At 52.7% G+C, this 25,014-nt stretch overlaps 2 gene segments (V, D, J or C); both read right to left on the bottom strand.

Moving 5' to 3' along the window:
* Nucleotides 1–8,591: 8,591 nt before the first annotated feature.
* LOC117018109 (T cell receptor beta constant 2-like) lies at nucleotides 8,592–13,337 on the bottom strand. The segment is given in 5 exon segments: nucleotides 8,592–8,803; nucleotides 9,026–9,132; nucleotides 9,284–9,301; nucleotides 9,730–10,122; nucleotides 13,132–13,337. Coding segments are annotated over 5 exon segments (633 nt in total).
* A 4,189-nt stretch (nucleotides 13,338–17,526) lies between these two features.
* LOC117018119 (T-cell receptor beta chain C region-like) overlaps nucleotides 17,527–25,014 on the bottom strand; it is a 32,835-nt gene continuing 25,347 nt past the window's right edge. Inside the window, 5 exon segments of the C gene segment in view lie at nucleotides 17,527–17,786; nucleotides 18,116–18,222; nucleotides 18,374–18,391; nucleotides 18,823–19,215; nucleotides 23,825–23,878. Coding sequence covers nucleotides 17,766–17,786; nucleotides 18,116–18,222; nucleotides 18,374–18,391; nucleotides 18,823–19,215; nucleotides 23,825–23,878 — 593 coding nt within the window.

The following is a 25,014-nucleotide window of genomic DNA, read 5'->3' on the forward strand; positions in this document are numbered from 1 at the left end:
CTGGTTCATTTTCATCACCCAGAGAGTCTCCTCTTATTTAGACATCTTGTGGAGGCACAGACGCGGCCCTGGACCAGGGGAGGGCAAGTTGTTTGGTGGACTGTTCTGTGGAGCAGAAGTGTGCTTCTCTTAGTATCAGAAACATCCACTTAGGGATTTTGATTATTGTTTTGAATTTTAGGTTTTTGTTTGTTTTTATTCCTGTTCTAGTGTTTCTCATCCCTTCCCCTGTAGCAAAAGAGAGAGCAGAGAAGCAGATGGTGATCAAAGAGATCTGAGAGACAGGAAAAAGAAAGGGCATGCCGGTGCAATGGCAAAACCCTAAAAAAGGAGAGATTACTTGGATGGGAACAAAGGAGAGGAGAAGGCTTTTGGGGATGGCTGGGATAGAATGCCTTGGTTACCTTGGCAACCGAGCTTTCTTCCTCATCCCTCAGTCCCTCGTCCTCTTTATTCTTAAAAGGGTTTTCTTTTCTAATGTTCCGTCTGCTCCACGAGGGGGCACAAGAAGCCTTAAAATACTCTGTTCCTGGCATCACTTCATCTGGGACCATTCAGACTTGTTTATTTTCAGTATCATTGAATCTGCAGAGGAGAGTCTGCCTCTGCAGACAGAGGCACAAAGCGATCAAGGCAGTGTTTAATAGCACCCAAGGGTCCCTACAGTCCCTTCCAGATCAGCTATGTATTAAGCAGCTCTTATGTGCTGGGCATTCAGAGCCATCATAGGGGTTAAAAAGAAAAATGAAGTATGTACATTCAAGATGGTGCCGGGCAGGGTCACAGCATGGTGGAATCAAGGCACTTGGTTTGCTGTGGTTTTTTAAATTTTGTTTACTAAACCAATCAGTAGTTCTATGGCCATAGACATAAAGGTATGTGCATAACTCAGTTAGCAGTAAGCCACATCTCAAGCTAATGTTTGGATAGCAACTGATTTTTGAACATTAGCAGAAATAGATCCCTCCCTGAAACAGTGCTGTCAGAATACTTTTAGTTAGTAGACTGTTTAGAACAGTTTTAGAGTAACATGAAAATGGAGTGGTGTGGGGACAGAGCCAGGAGTGCAGTTTCCAGGCTCTCGGCCTCCCATGGAAAGGTGCTGGCTCGGGTAGTAGATAGCCATCAGCTGTGACTAGTTGGCCATCAGCTGTTACCGGTTAGCCATTAGACGTTGATATAACTGCCATGGCTGAGCTAGCAAGCGTGGAGTGCAGTTAGCAAGTGAGGTTGGTTGGCAGAAAAGCGGACGGCGGGTTGTGGATGGTGTGGCTCCTGCTTCCTGTGTCTCCAACCCAGCCACCAGCAGACTACAGTGGTATGACTCCCCTATCTATGGCTCCGTGGGTGTTCCTTTTTGGCCTCACCATATCCTGCGTTCTGATGCGGGGAGCGGGAGCTGAGACCCCGCATGACACCCCGTGTGACAAGTGGACGAGAGAGAAATTTCTCATATATGCCCCTTTCCTCCCTCGGCCTCCCTTGCTGTAACATCTTACATTGGTATGCTGTGTTTGCGACTGTTAATGAACTGACGTTGATATATTATTACGAGCTAAAGTCCATGGTTAACATTAAGGTTTACTCTGTTGTGCCTTGCTATGGCTTTTCACAAATATATCATGTCTTGCACTCACCGTCACAGTGTCACAGAATAGTTTCTCCACCCCAAATCCCCTGAGTGTCATCTGCTAATTTACCTCCTCTTTTCCTGGAAACCCTGGCAACCACTGATCTTTCTGCTGTCTCTATATTTTTAAGGCACTTGGTTTTCCAGTCTAAATTGACTTGTTGTTAGGACCTTGGGCTAATTATCTAATCTCTCCAGGCCTCATTTCTCCCCGCTGTCAACCTTCTCTTATTGGGTTGGGAAGTGTATTAAATGAGATGGTGTTTATGTTATAAAACCCTATTACTGGGTCTGATTTCCAACACGTAGACATTATTTTTCTCTCCTTAAGTTGACAAGATATTTTCATTACCCAAAAGAAAGACTGATTTTTAAAAATGAAATATTAAACTATGTAGTAAATCTTTAAACCTCCTGGGGCCGCTGGACTGCTCGAGAAAGATGGAAATACCCAGGGCCGGGAAGTGGGGTGACACTAAAATTGGGCTACTTTATAATTTTACTGGGATTATAAGCTTTGGGTTGAGTATGCTTTGAGCTGCTGGCAAGCAAGCTTGGCCTATTCTATATCCTGTTATTCCCTGCTCCCTCCTTTGGGGTGTCCTGCCTCTCTCCTGCATTGTGTCTCCGTCCTCTCTTACCCAGATGGCAGAGAACATATTCATTACACAGACCTCACAGGTCTTGGCAGTGGGGGGTGTGTGTGTGTGTGTGTGTGTGTGTGTGTGTGTGTGTGTGTGATGCTCAGAGAAACCCAGTCAACACAGCAGAGATACAGCTCACACAGCCAGGGATGGTCCGTTTTCCAGTCTGTTGATTATCTAGGGCTCCCTTTTCTGTGACTCATTAGTGCCCCTCATTAGATGAGTGGAAGGAAGTGGGAGGGCAAGTGTGGGGATGTGGCAGGGCGTTTAGGGTACAGGTGTGACTAGGGAGCTGCCTGAGTGATGTGGCAGCAGAAGGAACCCCAACTGGGTCAGAGCGGTTACTGCAGCTGTTTTCAATTCCTCACTATCTCCAAGGTGCTGCTGCACGCCTCTGATGTTGGATGTGACCTCCAGCAGGTGTAGAAGTTAAGTTGAGGGGTAGGGTGGTTTGCACATAGAGCTGAGGTGCCCAGATCGCTCTCTAGAGACCCTCTCCTCTCCCCTTTGTAGTTCAAGTTCCATCACCAGGGTGCTCACCAGAGGCCCAGGTAGAAAGCAGCAGGAAGAGGCCGGGGCAGGATGTGGTGATGTGGTCTAGTGGTGCTCAGAAGGTGGGGGTGGGGGCGAGGGGTTCACAGGGACCCAGAGGCAGGACCTGGTAAATATCAAACCACATCCTGTTGTGAGTCCCCGAGCTGGCGCTAGGGGCAGGTGGGTGGCTGTTATTCCTTGTGCTGATGTTACTCAGAGATAAACCGCCCGGCAGCCAGCGCTGGGCTCAGACACCCCTATCCCTTCCCCAGCTGTCTCCTAAAACACCCTGACGTGCAGCTCCTCACTTCTTGGCCTTTGATTCAAGGCCACGCTTCTTTAAACACAGTTTTGGTCTCCTCATTCATGGCCCTGGACCTCTTTCCTGGAGGAGGGTCAGGGAACAAATATCAGGCCTCTGGGTGCCTGTTGTTAATTCTGGGATCCGGTTCAGCACTGTCCCCCTGACGCCGTGGCCAGTGCTGAGGCTGTGTCATAGGTGTGAATGTTTTGCATCTGGGACGAGCGTGGATTCCCCAGGGGCTTTCGTTATAGTGATTTGGGCCTTTCGATTTTGAATCACTGAACCTGAAGAGCAGGCCTAGGCCATGACTTAGAGGTCACTTTTCCCAACCTCCTCACTTCACAAAGGAGGCTATAGATGCCCAGAGGAGAAAAATGAGTTGTCCAGGGCCGTGTAGCTGTGGACAGAGAATGGCCAGAAGCCATTCTGCGTGTTTCAGCAGCTCCTGGGTTTCTGACCGTAGGGAACATGGGCTTTATGTTGAGCTGAGATCTTGCTATGAAATTTATGTGTGAGAATAAATAAGGCACAATGGACATATCCGATGTGGCCTGAGGCTGGAGGGGTAAATATGATGAACTACAGAATCAGAATCCTGCAGAAACGAGGTAGGTCGCAGAGATGAGCTGAAGAAATACGATAAAATGAAATGCGCACTCCCTGCCCACCTCACCCTCCAAAAAAAGAGAAAACAACCAACTGTCTGGACACAGGAAGGGGAAGTGGCTCACGTATTGAACACATTGCAGGGCATGTGAAAAAGCCCAGGGTTGGAGTGAAAAGTGAACTCTGTGCGTCAGTGGGGTGATGGCGGTACAGACGTGGAAAAGTTGCCCTAATGGACGTGATTGAGAAGGAAGTGAAGCTTCCTGTTTCTTCTCCGTAGGTCGGAGTGTCCTGGTCTGGACAGCACACTTTTAGAAAGATAGGAGGGTAAAACCAAATGTGTTTTCAGAAGAGAGTAGCTGTCCTATGGGGAGCAGGAAGTGCTCAAAATTGTGCCATATGAGACCAAAAAAGCTGGACATGTTTAGTCTGAAAAAATATCTTTAGGCTAATACTAATTATTATAATAGCAACTGATATTCACTAATGCTGTGATAACAGCTTTACGTGTTGTGTGGATTGAATAAGGTGAAACCACCTTACTACGAAATTGTGGTTGCGATGGAGCCCATTTTATAGGAAGGAAAGCTGAGTCTCAAAGGTGGTCACTTGCTCAAGGTCATATAGCTGATAAGTGGTGGAGCTAAGGCTTGAACCTAGGTCTCTTTGGCTTTAAAGTGCACATTCTTTGTTATGTTATCATAATGTCCTCACTTATCCACTGCATGCTTTTTTTCATTCGGCAAACTCAAGCTTCTAAAGCTTCTGCTTATTCTGCCTCTCATAGATTTGTGGACTCTTGCTGGCGGAGGCCATGCTAGCTGTCTTGGGAAGGACTCTCCTAGGAATATAATTATGACTAATGAGGGGCGTTACGAAGAGTTTTATGGATACCCAGTTAGGACAAAATCTTCACAGAGCTGTCCAGTGATGAAACGACCGATCCAGACAAGTCAAGAGTTCTGACCCAGGACAGGTCAAGCATAACGGGAAGGGGAAGGTGTCCAAGACTCCACAATGTATGCTTCTTTACCACCCAGAGCATCTATGAGACCAAGATCCGGTCAAGATCTGGCCCCACCATGGGAGTGAGGGTGTAGAGGGCCAAGTATTCATTGCTGAAGTGAACTAGAACTTGGCCAAGAAGGGTCACACCCAGGATTACCATCAAGTCACTACTGGAAAAGCCACTTCCTATATCAGCAAGTCTGGTCAGGATGTGGTGGGGAGCTGGGTCCATGGGAAGCCCCGGAATGCAGTCTTCCTGTCAAGACCACCCCTCACACGCACAGAGAACAGCTGAGCTAAGTTAGAGCAAGCTGCTGAAACTTCTGAGGACAGAGGCACAGCTGTGAGCTCATTTTCGGGCCCTTCTCGCTGACGTACAGATCCATTCACTTATCTCTGGGACCCTATCTTCCCCAAGAAGCCCTCCAGGAGCCCAAGTGCAACAGAGGGAAAGACAATGGATGAAAATGGAGGAGAAAGACGCGTAGTTGGGACTGAGGGGGAGGGCTGCGGTGAGCAGAGAGTGTGTCGTCTGTTGGCGGGAGGTGATTCAGGACACAATCACATGGTGTCACAAGAAACCATGAAGAGAGGCAGAGAGGCAAAGTGTGTGAAGGACCCACAAACACAGCACAGGAAGAGAAAGTCCTCAAGAGGGGCAGGGGAAATATCCCACCGAAGACTGAGACAGAGAATGCTTTGTGTTTGGGGCCCAGATGGGATGGGTAATGTTTCATATTATGGGGTGTCAAGGCCCAGAAGTCACCTTTCTGGAAACCGTGGGAGTCTGCCACAAGTAGTGGGAATGAATTATAAATGCCCACCCTCGGTGGCCTTCTATGGTGTGAGTCTTCTCATATGGACATCGGGTAATTTCCCTGAACACGGTGAAGGAAATCGGGTGCTGAAAGCTTAAGAAGAGGCCAGTGGGTTTGCAGACAACACATTCATCCATATGTGAGTGGCAAATGCTAAGACCGGACCTGGGCGTTTTAGCCATTCCTGTGATCTCCACCTGCATGTCCTCACAGCCCCAAATGTCATACATCTAGGTATGAGCATGCTTTTGTTGTGCACATAGAGCTTCAAGCGAGGCCGCCAGTACCAGTTCTCCCCACAACCATCCCGAAGATCGACCTCACGAAGTTTCTCCTCTATGGGACATTTGGGGCTGTGTGTCACACAGACTGCTAGGGGCTGACGTCACTCAGGCCGCCCCTCACTATGGAAGAAGAAAAATGGGGAAATGGCTTAAGGCAGGAAATGGAGGTATTAGTCTCTATCAGGATCCATTTCTTTGTATCTCATCTCTCTTGTTCCAAAACCCTTTTTTTTCTTTCTTTCCATCACTCTTCTGTAATCACTTACTTACGGGAGAAAAAGTCTTCGTTTCTGGATGGTCCCAGTCTCCTCTACCCACCATCCCCACGGCCCAGCCGTGTGAAGCCTGACCGTGAGCGGTACAGAACGAAGGGTTGCGGGTCTGTGGGTACTGGTGCCGATAGGAAAATTCTTCTTCTGGGCGAATGACATGGACTTGTCCAGCCCCTCCCCCCAGGAATCTCATCCCCCAATCAGCACATTCCTTAGTATGGGTTGGATGCTTTCTTTCTCCTCCTAATGTCCGAATAAGTCTCTAAAGCTCACAAAGTTCAGATTCCTCTCTTGGGGCGCTACCCATGGTGAGTCCTGCTGTGCCATGAAATAGAACTGGGGTGACCCCAGGCATTCTTCTAGAGGTACTTGGCTTCTAAGTCCCTTCAATCAATGAGCATGCTTTGTCACTAGTGTCACTTGGGAAGTCTGTCCCTGGACTACATGCTGCTCACAGATGTCCTTAATGGGCTGAAGCTTGACAGGCCCAAGTGGATGAGGAATTGTTTTCTTGTCCTTCATTCCAGGAATACTTCGGGGCCCAGAACCCCCCCCCCCCCAGGGCCTCTAACTGGAGTGGCTGTGTGTCCCGGCTTGTGAGGATGGTCCTGATTTATTCCTCTTGTCCCAGCATCCCGTTGTCACGCTCAACAGTATCCCCATTTGTACAATAAACAACATAATTACCCTACTTCTAACCCATCCTTGCTCAGTTTCACCTGAGGAAGAATGGATGGGACGCCCAGAATTGGTCCAGAAGGATCCACTTAGATTCTAGAAAAAGAGGCAGGGGAAGAAGAGATTAACGTCCCAGTGCCCGTGAATTGAATGTTGGGGCTGGTGGTGTCGGAAAGACAAGGAAATGGCTGTAAAGATTTGGGTAGAGGGGCACTCCCTGGGTCAAGTGGGGTGTTGGGTGGGGACCAGATGGGGTTTGTAAGATTCTCCATCTCTATCATGTCTCCTGTCGAGTCATTCATCATGCAGAAGGCATTCCTTCCTTCCTCACCTTGGCAAACACCAGGTGCCGACCAGCAACTCCTCCCACATCCTCCCACCCGCGAATGCCTCTACGTTCAGAACCCCAAAGATAGCCATCAGCAAGCCCACAGACCCCTTTTCTCTTCTGTGAGGGTAACCCTCCTCTCCCCACCCCCACCTTGATCTTTGACCTACTTCTACTCAGCTTCCTCCTCACTGCTCTGCTCGCACAAGCACCTGTCCCTCAACATCCTGTCCCCGCAAACCTCTGCCTGCCAACAGCTTTGTCACCCAACCTCCCTGTCCCAGTCCATTCTGGCCCACCCAACACCCCGTTCTCTCTGAAGCATTTACTGTCCCTTCAGCTGCTCATCTCCCCGCCCTCCCCTTGGGAGGAACCACCAACATATGTAAAGAAGGGGAGACGCCGCCTTTGTGGGTGCTGGTCTGGGGCCTCAACTCTGTCTCCTTTGTTTCGGGACATTTTTAGTCATAACAGAAACAAATCAGCAGCAGCAATAACAAATAGAAAATTGTACTGCAGTTAGAGAAATCTAGAGATAATTATGACTAATTGGAGGTTATAAGCATGTGATCATTTTTCAGGCCACCCCTACCCTGGGCCACATCCTTTCCTGGCCTGTGTGAGCTGGTCCAGAGAACCCCCTCATTTCCAGTTCCTGGATACTCAGGTCTTTCAGTGCCCAACCCCCAGTCTGGAACAAAGCAAACCATCAATAAGGGACGCCATCTTCCCCACGCTTTCTCAGCTTCCTGACGTCCTTCTCACCCTGACCTTCTGCCTCCAGTAATTTGCACATGGCGTTGACCTGAGTAAGACACCTGGCTCTGCCCAAGTGAGTGTGTTCAACATGCTGCATTTGGGGCGGCCTGGTCTCCATCCCATCAAATAAAGGTGCCTGTCGGAAGGGCTACTTGAGTGAAACACCTCACCCCCCACTGGCCACTGCTTCCCTTCTGTATTCCTTCCCCAGGGCCTGACCCCACATGCCCTGCCTCTGGGAAGTCTTCAGGCTTCCCGTGTCAGTTATTTTCAACTCTGTGCCTTCTTTAGGATTCTAACCTGGACATGCAGAGTAGAACTCCACCTTACACTGAAAACCCCAAAACAAGATAAGATGGAGGTGTTAAGAATAGACACAGATAAAACCCTAACGCATAAGAAATGCCACTTGAATCTGGAAGTGAGAAGTGAGCATTGTAACCCACCGGTCTGTCCTATCCTCTGCCCTGTGCTGAGGTGGGGCTTCTGGTTCACCTACACTCGTCCTTGAGGTTTACCAGAGCCCACCTGCACCCGGGGGGCCCAGGATGCCTGGGTATACACACTGGACTCCACCCTCCCTCAGGATGAACAGGAGGAAGAAGCCCTTGTCAGGGCAGAAGGTCAGTCACTGCACATGCCCGAGGGCTGGTGCTTTCCCCAAAGCAGAGGTCAGTTGTCGAAGGGCAGATCTCCACAGACGCCCTGAGACACGAGCAGGCCCAGTATGACACCTTTATTGCTTTAGTCTATTTCAGATGAGGCGTGAGGAGTACAGTCTGCGGGGCAGCAGAGAGAAGGGACAAATAGCAGTGTAGGAAGGAGGTAAGATGGGGAGAGAGACTTCTTTAGGAGCATAGGTTGGAAGCACATAAAGGAGGATGGAGAACGACTCAGGATACACTTTGGAGCTGGCCTCAGGAATCCTTTTTCTTGACCTGTGGAAGTGAGGACATTGTCAGGGGCCCAGGGGCCATGAACAGTAGGAGTGGGTCAGACGAGGCCAACTCTGTGCCTCTGTAGTCCCGTTACTAATTCCCTGAGGGGGAAGGATATATGATGGCTGAGGTCAGCCTCTGAGATCCCCCCCATGTATGATGTTCCACTGTCTCCCTCCAACAAGCTTAGCCCCCCCCCCCGCCGTCCTCCTGTCCCCTTACCATGGCCATCAGCACGAGGGCACTGACCAGCACTGCATACAGCGTGGCCTTCCCCAGCAGGATCTCATACAGGATGGTGGCAGACAGGAATCCTTGTTGATAGGATGCTATTGGCAGGACGGGAGAGCAGGTACCTGTGAGCGGGTATCTCTGGCCTCCACATACCCCACCCCCTCCCCAGGTGTGTGGGTTCTCTAGTCTCTGGGTCCGGAGCAAAGACCATGGGAGATGGAGAGAAAGAAGGCCAGGGTCCCTTACCTGAGGTGGCGCCACAGTCTGAAAGAAAAAGGGGGAGGGAAATGGATGAGCAGATGAGAACCGGTCAGCCTTGTAGTCAGCACAGACTTCAGGCCCAGATGCGAGGACACCTAGCCCCGTCTTCCTCCTGTTGTGCCAACGGGGCCACAGCAACCTTGCAGTTCATGGGCCCTGGCGGTGCTGAAGGGGATGAGGGGGCCACAACACGGAGCCACCCCGCTGCCCAGGCCGGCAGGAAGGGGCCCGGCTGCAAGGCTGTGCTGGGCAGAGGCCCTGGGGAGGAGAAACTAGCCCCAGGTGCCCTGTTCTGCATGGTGGTGGGCCCTCATCTTCCCACACCCTCCCCTTTGTCCTGGACCTGATCTTTCTAGTCTTCTGCTTGGAGCCCCCTCACCGTCTGGGCTGCCTCACGCCTTGCCTGACCCTCCCAGGCCCCGTCCGCTCACCTGCTCTGCCCGGGGTCTCGGCACTGATGATCTGGGTGGCGGGGAAGGAGTGGTTCTGATTCCAATTTTTCTGGTCATTGTCATCGAGCCCATAGAAATGGACTTGGCAGCGGAAGTGGTTGCGGGGGTTGTGCCAGAAGGTGGCAGAGACCCTCAGCCGGCTGCTGAGACGGTAGGTAGAGGTTTTCTGGTCGGGGTGCTCCTTGTAGGGCTGCGTGTCCGTGCCGACCCCATTCTGGACCTCCTTGCCATTCACCCACCAGCTCAGCTCCACGTGGTCGGGGTAGAAGCCAGTGGCCAGGCACACGAGCGTGGCCTTCTGTTTCTCCTTGATCTCTGCTTCGGATGGTTCAAACACAGTGACCTTGGGTAGTTTCACCTCACTCAGGTCCTCTGGAAGGGAAGAGGGGTGGGGAGCAGGCTTGGTCTGAGAGCCGTCTGGGTTTGGTAGGGGCTGTAGCGTGTTGGTGTGTGCGTGCACACGTGTGTGCCGAGAAGGGGGTCATCATAAAGCAAAATTATGTAGCAAGTCCTGTTTGGTTGGGGGTCACCATCTACTGTCTCTCCATCCCCCTAAGGTGGTAGTAGGAATGGCAGTGCCTAATATTTTCAATATGTTATTTGATTTCTTTTCCATCAATAAAAACTTACTTGTCTACTTCTCACCATATTATGCAGTAGTTATTTAAATGGGTCACTAAATTGGAATCAGGATAACAGGATCCAAATCTGAAAACTGGCTTTGCTCACAAATGTGACTTTAGGACTAAACTTTCTCTGCATCGTTTTTCTTGCTCTAAAGGGAGAATCACAACACTATGTAGAGTGGGTAGGGAGATTAAGTGGTAAGGTTTCAGAAAACCCCTGTCCTCAGCAAGATTATTTGTATCTGAATCTAAAGGGTGAGGAGTAAAGGGGAGTTGGGGACGAGGGGGTCATTTTGGGGCTGGGGTTGTCTTCAGGTGACAGCATACAATGGCATAGTTTTGTGCACTCAGGTGAGGGCACCCTTTTGTGTCACAGTGTGCTCGTGAGAATGTGAGGTTGCCTGCCTTTTTGGTGGTTCATGCAGTCATCCTAGCCATTCCTCTGCCTCCAGGTACCCCCAGAGTTTCCTCAGCTCTGACAGAGGGCAGTCACCTCTTATTGCAAATTCAGAGATTCTTCAACTTTCTCTGCCCCTTTGTTTCCCAGTGTCACACCTTTCCCCACCAGCAAGCTGCCCACATAAGCACCTGAGACCCCAGAGAAGCATCTCGCTGCTCACTGTCATGATGCAATGTTTGTGCTAAGCCTTTCTGTAGCATCTTGAAGGGCCACAGGTGAAGGCATTCTTGGTAATACCCATGTAGCCTTTCTATTGGCTGGCTCAGTTCTTCTGGGCCCGATCTCCATTCATTTTATCCTGTTCTGTGCTTCCCATTCATTTTGTTTGTTTCTGAGCAATTCTGTTAAAATGAAGAAATCTCATTTTTATGAGACTAGTTTAGCCTGGAAGATGGAGGAAATGCTCTCCTGATACTCACATTTCTCTGACAGTGTAGGTCACACCCATAGGTCACACAGGACCCCACATTGAGAAGGGCCACACACTTGGTTTAATGGCTGCTGTCACCATTTTGAAGTCCAACTCCCTTTTTTAACCAGAGCCCCCTGCCCTTTTATTTCCAGCTGGTTCTGCCTCCCATCGTGTCAGCTCCCCGTTCCTGTAACTCCTACCTGCTAATGGCTACACCATGTCCGTAGGTCTTTTCTGGCTGACCCCACCTGAAATGGTAACACCTCAGCTAATACGTGTAGTACTGGCTCCATCAATGTTTCTGCTTGGAGCCCGGTCATTTCCCCCTCGTCTCAAAGACCCTACCTCTGAGATGCCACCAGCCCTCCAGGCACATTACAGATGTACCCCTCTGACCCCTTCCCCCAGCAAACACTCAGTCCTCATTGTAGAAATTAAAGATGTCCTTTGCGCCACGTGAGAGGCCACAGTGTTTGCTGATGCGAAGGGTAGGACAGACAGAAGCAGGACCTTCCTTACGCTCTGCAGCACTATCTGCACGGCCCTGTGGTGAGGGCAGGGCAGTTATTCCTCCATGTTTGTGAGCCCCTGTGGGGTGTGGGTGGCTTGCCTCTGTGGGCGTAGCTGTGTGTATTAGTGAGGTCTTGTTTGTGTATGCTCCGCTTGTGAATTGTGAAGTTTTCCTTTCCTGTTCCTGACCCCCCTCTCTCACACACCCACCCTTCCGTTCCATCATTCACAGGCCTAACCCGGCCTGTCCTATGGCACTGGGCTCACCCTCTCCCTTCCCTTCCCAGGGCTCACCTAGGGGCCTGGTGGGCAAGGCAAGCACTGAATTACAGCAATCCACCCTTTGCTGACACTGCCCGAGGGGCTTCCCTTGTAAGCCTGGCAGCAATGTTAAGTGGTAGGCTTCGTTGATGATATTTATAGTAGAGGGAACTGAGGTTCTCACAGATTCACTTGCCCAGGGTCACCGATCATTAGAGAGGCAGGGGTGGGGACCCAGGTTTACCTGGTTCTAAAGTCATGCCTGTTCTCCACCCCAGCTGGTCACAGGAAACCAGCATTTCCTCTGGGCACTCTGGAGCTCAGCCCATTGGCTCCAGCTTAAGGAGTCTAACAACAAAGGACCTTCCTGCACCATCTAGACTGTGGAAGGTAGAATAGAATACTTAGTGTGAGGACAGTGGTTTCAGGCTGGGGGAGGGGCACCAATCTGGGGGTGAATGCACCCCCTCTAGGACCAGCCACGGGCAGAGTGGGTGGTGTACACACCCCCCCTGGCCCTCAGGGATCTCAGGCCGGAGAGAGACAGGCAGGGGCTTAAAAGCTTATTCAAAACCCACACTTCTAAACAGTAAATCACCAAGGCCGGCTTGTTTTGAAGCTTTTCCTCACTGACTCATGTTTATCTGTCTGTCTTCTTGGCCTCTCTCTTGCACTCGTTTGTCGTCCTTTTTCTCCTTTCAGCCGCACCCTCCATCCACTTCTCCTCCCAGGAGCGGGATCTGCAGGGAGCCCGCCTGCCGCGCGCATCCCGCCGCTCCCGCCGCTCCCGCTCTGTTCCCGGTGAGACGGCTCCCACCCTTTCCCCAGCCCAGGCTTTCCCTTCTCAGTCTGTCTCCAGTGCAGCAGCTCTGAGTTCTAATAAACCCTCTTCTCCGCCGTTCTCCCTCCCTAAATACCTCAGAAACAGAGACGCAAAGCCCCCCTGCCCTCCGCCCCTGTTCGCGGACCATGGGTACCCCCACCCCCTACCCCCGCCGGCAGAGCCGACCCCACCGACGGACAACTCGCCGCGCACCAGCTCCAACCCTTCGCATCTTTCTCGGGGGACCCAAGGGCTGGGGCTGGAGGGCGGGGAGACGTCGGAATCTCACCTAAGACCGTGAGCTTGGTGCCGGGGCCGAAGAACTGCTCATAGGAGCACAGAGACCCAGCTCCGCACACAAACCCGGGGCGCCGCGGCCGCATCCCGCTCGCGGGTCTCAGCCCGGCTCCCGCGCAGCGCAGGACCAGGTGCTCAGATGGCAAAGGGCCCTGGGTCCCCGCCTTCCATCCCGACCCGCCGCCGACTCCCGCGGCCACTCACCGAGCACGGTCAGCCGGCTGCCGGCCCCGAAAGTCAGGGCGGTGGCTGCAGAGCACAGCCCCAGGGCTCCCCACCAAAACCCGGCCCGCGCCGCCCGCGCCACTCACCTAGCACCAGGAGCCGCGTGCCGCCCCCGAAGTACTGGGTGTCCCCGTCACGGCCCCCGAGCCCCGCACAAAAACCCGCCGCGCGTCCTGCGAGTCCCTGGCGGGTGTCCCCGCTTACCTAGCACCGTCAGCCGTGTGCCCGGGCCGAAGTACTGCGTGCTTTGACTGTCACAGCTCCAGGGCCCAGCACAAAAACAGGCCCCGCCATCCCTGACATCTCGGAGCGTCCCCACTGCTGCTCCCAGTCCCCTGGGCGCCCCCGCTTACCTAGCACGGTCAGCCGGGTGCCCGCGCCGAAATACTGAGTGTCTTGGTCACAGCACCAGGACACAGCACAAAAACAAGCCCTGCCACCCCCCACGTGCGGGAGCGTCCCCACTGCTGCTCTCTGTCCCTCGGGCACCCCCGCTTACCTAGCACGGTCAGCCGGGTGCCTGCGCCGAAATACTGAGTTTCTGTGCTCACAGCCCCGAGGCCCAGGACAAAAACCCGTCGCTGCCCTCTGCTGCTGTCACGGACTCAGCCAAGTACCCAGCCAACCCTGGGTGCTCCATGGCTCACCCAGCACCCAGAACCTGGATCCCCGGCCCAGGGGCCACCCCACCTCTGAGCACAGCCCCGAACGCAGCCGGGCAGCTAGCTGCGCCCCTTTCTCCATCCCGCCTCACGGAGCGCTCCGGGGCCCCCAGCTGCCTCCTTACCCAGCACAGTCAGCTTGGAACCGGTCCCAAAGTACAGCTGTCCGGTGTTCGCACAGCCCTGGGGACCCAGGCGCAAACCCCGCCTTCCCTGACGAGGGGCCCAAAGGTCCAGCTCCCACTCCCCGGAGGGCCAGGGGTCAGGGGGTCGTCCAGGCTGAGCACCCCACCCTCCCTCCCACCTGGAGCCATCATCTTACCTAATACCGTGAGCCGAGTTCCTGGCCCGAAGTGGAGCTCATTGTAGGAGCACAGTGGGAGGGGGCTGCCAAGAATTCCTACCCTCCCCTCACCTCCCTTGGCACGGACTCGGGGCTCACCCTGCTTTTCCTTCCTGCCTTCTCTCTTCCCACCTCCAGAATTACCATGTTTCCCCGAAAATAAGACCTCGCCGGACCATCAGCTCTAATGCGTCTTTTGGAGCAAAACTTAATGTAAGACCCGGTCTTATATCATATATCATATCATATCATATCATATCACATAAGACCCGATATTATATTATATTAATTATATTATATTATACCAGGTCTTATATTAATTTTTGCTCCAAAAGACGCATTAGAGCTGATGGTCCAGCTAGGTCTTCTTTTCAAGGAAACACAGTAGTAGCTGGCCATAGTAATCTGGACACTGCATGGGGTCACCCCCAGTTTGTAGAGGTTGAAATCAGCTTGGCTTGGGGCCAGTACAGTGACCTTCAAATCGGAAGGGGTATTGGCGGTAGGGGGGGTTGGGCTGGAGTTGTGAAGTGTTCCAGGGTAGACCCTGCCTCGTGCTACTACTTACAACCTGTCTGGCCTTCGTTTCTTCATCTGAAGAGTGGTGTAATGTCTTTCCCTCGGGGGTGTTGGGAGTTCTTAATGAATAACACATGTGCAAGTACTTGGTCAAAGGGTAGATCTCTTGAATGACCATCCCACTTTACTGCTTTGGCCCTTGACATTCGGGGAAGTTGAGTCTGGAGCAGGGAGATGCAGAGGTGTTCGGAGTCAGGGACCCTGCAAGACTGCAGAGGGGACCCGCCCCAGAGACCTGTCCCAGCTACTCTTCCCATCCCAGACCTGTGTTCCCTGGGCTGGGTGGGGCTATTTCTGAGGCAGAGCTTTTTGTAAAAGCATCTCCTTTACTTGAATCATCGTGGCCCCCCCCAGTTGCCACAATGCTACATCATGATACAAAAATGTTTCCTCCCCTATGGTGCCCTTCCCCCAACCACTGGGCAAAGGCAGGAAGCACAGGTGGCAGAGGCTGGTCTGATTGAGGGGGGTGGGGAAAGGCAGACTCGGAGTACATTTAGAGTGGGGAGGGGCCTGGGGAAGGTCCTGGTGCTGGTGGGGGGGGGTGGGCAGAGAGGCCCCTCCCTGGAATGTGTACCACTCTGGGGAGGACTATGTCCTCAGGTCTCCCCTCTGGGACTCACCATGCCCACCTGCACAGACTGACATTTATAGTCAGGCAGGGTGGGCGGAGCGAGGGGAGGATCCACGGAGCAGGTGATGGCAACTGCTCCGGGTCAGACAACCTGGAAACCTCTGTAGTTCCCCATTGCTTCCTGAACAAAGTCCAAGCTCCTTGTCCTTCATTTAGTCCGCAAATTTAGCGACCACACTGTGTGCCAGGCCTCATGCTGGTTGCAAGGACACCAGTTCGTCCTCAGAGTGCCATACCTGTAACACCAACTTGCCTTCTCAGCTGTCGTGTTACAACTCCTGTCTCTGAACCTTGCACTGTGCTACACGGAAGTACCCGGAAGTACCCAGCCCTGTTGTTTTGGCTTTTGTCCCTGCTTCTGCCTCCATGACCACTCTCCCACATGGAGAATTGACACCAGGTCTTCCTTTGAAGAGTTTGCCAGCTTCTCCCGCTTTTCCCTGATGATCCCTGTCAGAAATTGAATGCTAGCCTCTGACTGCATTTTAGTAGACAGCTCACAGTGCTATTGCAATGTCTCACCTTGTATTTCAGCTGCTTCTATTCATGAATTATCCCCCTTATGAACAGGTAAGCTTCTTGGGGACTGTGACGTGGATATCTTTATTTTCTGGAAAATGAATAGCAAAACATCGCAATATAGGCGCTCATTGAGTGAGTACACATGTGTATGTAAATGTGTATATATGTATGCACATATATGTGTGTATATACACTCACGTATTTGGATGTGTGCATGTGTTTCAACAGAGAGGGAAGGTTGTGTGCTACGGTCTTGTAGGAGGCGGGGCAGATGGCTATTTCCGACAGGCCTTATGGTGATATCTGCTTCCAAACTGGGTCACTTTGGGTTCACTCACTCATTCATTCACTTATTCAAAGATAATTTATTGTGTTCCTACACTGAACCAAGGGACTATGTCATATCCCGGGGATACTATAATAAGACACATCAATGTCATCGAGGAGCTGACAGTCAAATGAGGTGTCAGACAAGTGAAGAGATAGTTTCCATCAAGTGTGGTGTCATGAAGGAGGTGTGGGCAGGACACTATGATAGCAAGATACAGGGTGCACTTAACTCAACCCCAGGGCAGTGAGGGGCAAGAAAGCTTCAGACAAGGCTTCTCGCCGGGGACGATATCAGCACCAAATCTTTAAGGATAAGTAGGACTCATTCTAGGTAGAGGCGTGCAAAATGGCCGGGAAACTAGTATCTCCAGGGGTTTGGGGAAGAAAAGAGTGAGGCTGAGTGTGGAATTAGGAGGTAGAGGACAATTGTGGGTCTGACATGCCATCTGAAGGACTGAAGACTCCATCACCACGGTGACAATGAGACCGTAAAGAGCTTTTGAATGATTTCGAGACGTAGTAATAGGGCTGTTGCCTGGTTTTAGGGAAACTTTATTGTCTGCCCTCCCAGGAGTGATCAGGGGACATTTTCACACCCATTTAATTTACTAAAGAGACATTTATAAATGGATTTATGACTTAAACTGGAAGACGCGTCTGCTGAGGATAAATTTCCAAGTCAGTGCATTGTCTTCAAACCTAGTTGGTGATGGATGGAGATGAGCAGGGTACCAGTGAGACAGCAGAAAAGAACAGGGGCGGTATACATGACACCAGGCTTTGTTAGCCAGGGGGACATGACTACTGGTGGGTAGACACACCGGTTCTTCCTCAGAGCACCTTTGTCCAGGTAGGACAGAAAATTCCTATGGTCAACATAACCGTTGTTCTAGGGTAAACCTCCTCACCTCCTATCACCACCTTTCACGTGTACTTAAATTCCCGATAAGGAAAAGCAGTGCCAGCACAGGCTGGGTTCTTGGGTACCTGAGGGGACTGTTCTTTCCTTGACAACCTCTTACTTCTATCCTTATTGGAGTCAATGAGAGTTCAGAGGTGAGCAAAAGAGATATGCAGACACTCAAGGCAGAATCAAGCCTGAACAGGCCATTTTTATTGGTTCAGTCAATTTAGGCACAGCAGGGTCCCCCTGGGGTTAGAGAGATTGCGGTCATGAATGTACAGCTGTGCAAGGTCATAGGAAATAGATATTGGGGATGAGTAGAGAAAGGAGACAGCCCTGGAGAAGCACTGGCTAGGAATGGAAAAAGGAGAATCCCTGTTGTGGCAATAACAGGCTGGAAATCCCTGGCTCCGCCTCTGACCTGGCTTCAGGATTCCTTTCTCTTGACCTGAAGAAAAGAAGGTTTTGGGGTTACCACAGATGGTGGGGATTGAGAGAAAGCAGGCTGGCCTCCTAGCTAGAGGAACAGGGCTCCTCGCAACCTCCATTGGGTTTCAGATGACCCCAGCTTCTCCTTCCTCCCTGGCTCTCCCACGGCAATCCCAGAGGGAAGGTGTCTACTGAGGCATGTGGGCGACCCCTTCTTCCTCCCTGCCCACCTCTGGCCCCGGCAGCGTCTCCACACTCCTCGCTCCAAGTTTCTGTGTTTCGAGTATCACCTTTAACCCGTCACCCTCCCCCCAACCCCCCCCCCCCGCCATCCTCCTGTCCCCTTACCATGGCCATCAGCACGAGGGCACTGACCAGCACTGCATACAGCGTGGCCTTCCCCAGCAGGATCTCATACAGGATGGTGGCAGACAGGAATCCTTGTTGATAGGATGCTATTGGCAGGACGGGAGAGCAGGTACCTGTGAGCGGGTATCTCTGGCGTCCACATACCCCACCCCCTCCCCAGGTGTGTGGGTTCTCTAGTCTCTGGGTCCGGAGCAAAGACCATGGGAGATGGAGAGAAAGAAGGCCAGGGTCCCTTACCTGAGGTGGCGCCACAGTCTGAAAGAAAAAGGGGGAGGGAAATGGATGAGCAGATGAGAACCGGTCAGCCTTGTAGTCAGCACAGACTTCAGGCCCAGATGCGAGGACACCTAGCCCCGTCTTCCTCCTGTTGTGCCAACGGGGCCACAGCAACCTTGCAGTTCATGGGCCCTGGCGGTGCTGAAGGGGATGAGGGGGCCACAACACGGAGCCACCCCGCTGCCCAGGCCGGCAGGAAGGGGCCCAGCTGCAAGGCTGTGCTGGGCAGAGGCCCTGGGGAGGAGAAAGTAGCCCCAGGTGCCCTGTTCTCCTGCATGGTGGTGGGCCCTCATCTTCCCACACCCTCCCCTTTGTCCTGGACCTGATCTTTCTAGTCTTCTCCTTGGAGCCCCCTCACCGTCTGGGCTGCTTCACGCCTTGCCTGACCCTCCCAGGCCCCGTCCGCTCACCTGCTCTGCCCGGGGTCTCGGCACTGATGATCTGGGTGGCAGGGAAGGAGTGGCTCTGATTCCAATTTTTCTGGTCATCGTCATCGAGCCCATAGAAATGGACTTGGCAGCGGAAGTGGTTGCGGGGGTTGTGCCAGAAGGTGGCAGAGACCCTCAGCCGGCTGCTGAGACGGTAGGTGGAGGTTTTCTGGTCGGGGTGCTCCTTGTAGGGCTGCGTGTCCGTGCCGACCCCATTCTGGACCTCCTTGCCATTCACCCACCAGCTCAGCTCCACGTGGTCGGGGTAGAAGCCAGTGGCCAGGCACACGAGCGTGGCCTTCTGTTTCTCCTTGATCTCTGCTTCGGATGGTTCAAACACAGTGACCTTGGGTAGTTTCACCTCACTCAGGTCCTCTGGAAGGGAAGAGGGGTGGGAAGGAGGCTTGGTCTGAGAGCTGTCTGGGTTTGGTAGGGGCTGTGTGTTGGTGTGTGCGTGCACACGTGTGTGCCGAGAAGGGGGTCATCAGAAAGCAAAATTATGTAGCAAGTCCTGTTTGTTTTGGGAACACTTTCCCATTTTCTGTTGTCATTTTCCCTCAATTTTGCCACCTCCTTTTCAGTCACCCCATGGATACACACTGCAACTATATTTTACATCTCCCTAAGGGGCATTTTGTCCCTATTTTCTTGCATTTCTGTGCAAAGTCTCATACCCAGGGCCTTGTTCGATTATGTGTCAGGAGGGTATGTCTTGCTATTAGGTTGGTGCAAAAGTAATTGCGGTTTTTGCAATTATTTTTAACTTTTTAAATCGCAATCACTTTGGCACCAACCTAATATCTTTCTTCCTTGTTCCAAGCCCTCTTTGGTGCGCGACGTAGTATTTTAGACTCAGAAGCTGTAATAACAGTGTTGAATGAGCCTGGCTTGTGAGGTGGACGATTCTCACAAGTAACATGATCCTAGAAACCAAATTGACTTTTTAAAATTATTATGTCCCCCTTTTTTTCCTTGCAAGGTAATGTGTTTATGTGTTTGGGTGATCGCGCATATTAGAATTAGGCTTTCTGGCTTAGAAGAGTCACTTTTCCCATCTGACTGTATCGTTTTCTATGTACTATACTCCACTCACTTTCCTTCCTCCCTTCCTCTCTCTCTCTGTCTCCATGTAACCATCTTTGAGGAGCCAAGGCGCCTCTGGCTGTTATCTTCTCAGATACACTGGGGTACAGGGGGTGCACGGTGGCTTGCCCAGGATGACTGTCATCCCGTGAAAGGTACTACTTGTGAACTGAGCCCTTTCTCCCTTTCAGGGTCCAGCAGACCCCCCTGCCAGCTCTGGATCCTAGTGCACAGCCAAGCCTTGCATTCTTCAAAGCAGTAAGAGCTTGGTTGCTGGATAGGAACAAATCCCAAAGGCTGAGGTCCATTTTATCAGCCAATGTTCATATTGTCAACCTCTGGTCCCTTTTATAGCCTGACAGATGGGACAGAAAGGATTTCTGTAATTGTTTGAAAGCATAGCCTCATTTGAAGACACAGAGGGATAGAAGAAACCACATTCATCTTTCAAGCACCCTCCTTTTTGTCAGAATTTACTGTGCCCTGTATCTGGCTCTGTTTTGATTATGGGAGTGAATTTTTGGAGTGAAAATGTATCAAACCCAGATATCTCCATTTTGTCCAAATTTGGGACATATTTCTGATTGAGACACAGGTTTGGCAAGAAGGCAAACTCTGTGACGCAGTGATGATAAACAACAGGAATGAAAAGGATGGTCACGAAAGGTCCTTTACAAAGGACTTTCACATAGTTAGTCCCTCACAGTTTAAGGCTGGCGCTGTTAGCTTTGTTTTATACATGTCAGAGAGCCTGAGGCAGTTCAGTCACTTTCCAATTGCAGGAGCCCCCTCCCCCCTGAACCCAGGCAGTTTGGAACCCTGTGATTTGAACTTTCCAGTTTTCATTACACTCCCTGGCAAGTGCCCCCATCTGCAGGGCACAGCCTGATCCAGCCAACCGGTCGGTAGGACCCAGTGTTCCCTTCCTCCAGCCTAGTCTCTATGTCCAGCCCAGGCCCATCCCATCCTGGCCCCAGTCCTCCACCTGCCTGCTTCCTCCCAAGCCTGGTAATGGTGTGCTAGCACACCTAATGGTGTGTTTCATGGTGGCCCCCTGACCTATAATCCCAGCCTAGATCCTGAGGTTTGAGAAAATGGGGCCTCCCACCTATTTCTCTTCTTTATAGCTTGTCTGTTGCTAACATGGTATAAGTTTCCAGTTGTAACGGTTTATTCAGACCTATCCCCTCTGACCCCCAGCAAGGACAGTGTTTCCCAGAGACCCGCGCTCCCCCCCGCCACCGCAGCACCCCTAATGCCATGGCATGGACTTCTGCCCTTAGGGCTCAAGACCAAACCTGAAGCCATCCCGTCTCACCAAGCTGGTCCCCCACTGCCTCCTGAGCCCCTGAGCCACTGCAGGAAGACACACATGGGTCTCTGGAGACTAGTCGAGCCTGAGAAGGAAGGTGAGAAAGACGAGGACAGAGTTCTGAGCAGAAAGGCAAGTGCTGGGAAGGACGTGAACACAGAAGACACAGCAATTCACCAAAAGAGTAAGCAACGCAGGACTGGAGTTAAAACAGGCGGGAAAAGTGGAGAAGATCGGAGAAGGTAGGAGAAGAAAGGGAAAGTAAACGACACAGCCACTAAAACAGTAAGGGGAGAGGAGTCCTGGAGAACAACGGAACGTAGGGGGAGAAAACACAGAGCCCGAGGACGAAGCGTGGAGCCCAGTGCCCAGGACCTGACAGACACAGAAGAGAGCCCTGGGGGAGTGCGGGAGGCAGGGAGAGGGCACCCGAGCTCCAGGGCAGCTCTGACCTGTCCTTACACCCCACTCCCGCCCCAGTGACCCATCATCGTGGTCAAACACGGAAATCCACCAGTCAAGAATGGGGCTCCATACCTGTCACGGTGAGTCTGGTGCCTGGCCCAAAGTGGAGGGGCGAATTATAGGAACACAGCTGCAGATGGCTGTGGTAAAACCCGCCCAGAGGTCTCCTGCCAGAGGCCAAGTCTTAGCTCCCCGGGAGTGGGGCTGGCCGCCTTTCCCTGCCTGGATTCATGGCTCTTCCATTAGGAGGAAGGCCTAAGCATAGAAAGGGGAAAGAGAGGGAAGAGCAAGCGGCTTAGGAGGGGCAGCTCCACACATGTAAGAAGGGAGGAGAAACGAAGAAGAAGGTGAGGGGGCAGATTATAGACTGAAGACTAGACGTCAACCAAGCCGCACCAAAGGCAGGCAGGGCGGGAGGCAGGTATGGCTCCCTTTGAGCCCTGCAGGGATAACAGAATTTACTCAATCCCCTTCCACAGGCCTGGGAAGAGACAAAGCGAGTCCAGGCCCAAGGGACACTGGCTCTACCACCCGGTCCTGTGCCTTACCTAGGACAGAGAGTCGAGTCCCATCTCCAAAGTGCAGTGCCTGGTTGCTCCACAGTACAACAGGAGTGTGGAAAACCCCAGAAATGCTGGAGTGGGGCTCTGCCTTCCCCAGAAGCTGGCATCCACCCAGCACTCCGGGGAACTCGGCTCACCACACTCTCTGAGCCTTTTCCCTGCTCTCTTCTCAGTTCCTGGCCCCTCCCAGACGTCCTCCTGGAACTCCGACCTCACAACCCTGGGACGCCTTTCACTTACCCAGAACAGAGAGCTTGGTTCCACTGCCGAAAAATAGTTTGTCGTTACTGACACACCACTAAAGCCTGGTAGAAAAACTGCCCCTTCTGCCTCCCGTTCCTTCCTCCCCAAGTCCACCTGCCAGCTCTCCTCTTTCTTTAGCAGAATTTTAACTCCAGGAGGGGGGGGGCGGGGCCCAACTGTGCCACTTGAAATGCTGGGGTCAGAGGACCAGTGGGGCCCTGTGCAATCCCCAGCCCCTATTCCTGGGTCCATCTCCTTTCTGCGTGAGGGAGAAAGACGACAGGGAGAAAGTCCCTCACGCTTTAAGTCCAGGGCTCTCCATCTGTCATGGCCATCACGGGGCACCCTTCAAGGAGACAGGAGAGGGTAAGGTGACCCCTTCCTAGCTGAGACTACTTGCCTCCGGTAGGGGACTGTGGGCTTGGCACAACAGTCATGAAATTACTGGAGAGAAAGCCTGCTCCTCCAGTCTGCACCAAGATGAGAATTCAGATTTTCTGATAAAAATGTGCTTTCGCCTAAGCCCCCAAGATAGGCACCATCTGGATCCCTGCCCCTCCTTGCAGGGTCCCAGCCCTCCAGCCCCTACTCACTTACCTACAACAGTGAGCTGGCTGCCCTCCCCAAAATAGAGGGTGTTTCCAGAGCACAGCCTCCCAGATCCACTTAAAAACACCCCCTTGTCTGCTGAGCACCGCTGGGATTCAGGCAGCGGTTGGGGCTGGCTTCCCTCACAGAGCCATCAGCCCCGCTTCAGACACTCTGCCCACCCGTCCAGAGCTTGCGCAGGGCCCCGGACAGTGGGGCAATGAGGCACCAGGTGGCCTCCTAGGAAACTCAGAGCAAGGACAGATAGGAGCCTCTGTCAGCGAGGGAAGATGGACCGATGTCAGAGATCCTGAATGGGCTTCCGGGCCTTCCCTGTCTCAGGTAACTACACAGAGGGGCTCCGCCATCGCCCCTCCTGCTCTGTCCTCATCACTGAGGCTCCGTTTGGAGTTTATGGAGGGCCTCTGGGTGGCTGGGTAAATGTGCCCTTACAGGGACTGTCCCCTGAACTCGTTCGCAGACATGGAGACGGTGTCTCCTCAACCAGGACCCGGGAGCTGGGTCATCCTGTTTCCTGGGATAGAGTCCTCCCTCATCGTCCACCCCTCCCCCCCACCGGAGACTCTAGCCTTACCTACAACTGTCAGCCTGGTCCCTGGGCCGAAGGTGTAATCATAGTTAGCACATCAGAATGTGACCACTCCAAAACGCACACTTGGGACCCACTGTCCCCTGCGAGGAGCTTGGAGAGACCTGGAGCATGTCTTACCTACAACCGTGAGTCTGGTGCCTTCTCCAAAGTAAATTTCAGTGTTCACACAGTGACAGTGGGCAAGGAGGAAAACAAATTTGAGGCCTGGAGAGGAAGGGGCCCTGGCTGGAGTCTGGAGCGCTCTGGGATGAGAGCTCTCCCCCTGTGCTTTATAGATAATTGCACAGATTATTTTCAACTTTTGACTCCTGGGGCCACAGAATCCATCCAGGGGGCCCTATGGCCCTTTCTTGATTGTTTCCGAGGGTCCACCAAAGGGATGTGAGCCTGGAGAGGAGGGCAGGGTCCTAAAATGAGGGCTATTTCTGGCTTCTTCCTTTCCAGAATGGGTCACCTCCCCTGCACCTCCCACTGACCTTGTCCCCGGTTCAGTGGGGGTTGGAATGAAGGGGCCTCCCTGAGTCCTTCTCCCATGAGGCCACTGAGGCATCCTCCCAGCTGGGCTCTCTGCCTGGAAGCGTCAGTTCTGATCCAGGCCTGTCCTTATGCATGGCCTTGGCTCGACGGGTGGACCGGGGTAAGGCGAAGGCATTGTGGACCAAGCCACCCTTGGGCTTGTGACCTGGCAGAAAAGTGGAGAGATTGTGGAGTTGGGACAGGCAGGAAGGTTTTTGTAAAGGTTTCCCATAGAGTTGAATCATTGTGGCCCCCTGTCCCCACAATGTTACAGCTTTGTACAAAAACGCCCCTCCCATCGGCCCGCCCTCAATCTGAAAGAAGCCATCAGAGCCGCTGTCCTTTGAGGGTGTTGGAGTTAGGGGGCGGTGGTACCCCACCTGCCCCCGTGGTGTGAGGTGGTGTCTGGGTCCACACCAGGTCAGGTCCTCCCTCCTCACCCCATTCCTTCTTCAGGACGTTCTTAGCTCCTCAGAACTGTGTGTCTGCGAGGATGCCTGCCTCAGGGGCAAGTGTTACCCCCAACCTGGTACCCGCCCCTTTGCCAGCTGTCGTCATAGTGGGGAGCCGCCCTTCTAGGAAGCTGATCCCCGTTTCTCCCCCGGGCCTGCCCCCCCCCCCAGGCCATGCTACTCAGAGGTCACACCTTTCATCTGAGAATGAGACCCCCTAACACCCAGACTCTGTCCTTTCGCCCAACTCCTAACCTCTAGGCTGGTCTCGAGGAAAATGGACCGTGAGTTGCAGGCAGGACTTCCCTAGATAGGGACAAACTGAGAGCTCAGCGCATT

Source organism: Rhinolophus ferrumequinum, chromosome 26 (assembly GCF_004115265.2).
Source record: "Rhinolophus ferrumequinum isolate MPI-CBG mRhiFer1 chromosome 26, mRhiFer1_v1.p, whole genome shotgun sequence".
Taxonomy (NCBI): domain Eukaryota; kingdom Metazoa; phylum Chordata; class Mammalia; order Chiroptera; family Rhinolophidae; genus Rhinolophus; species Rhinolophus ferrumequinum.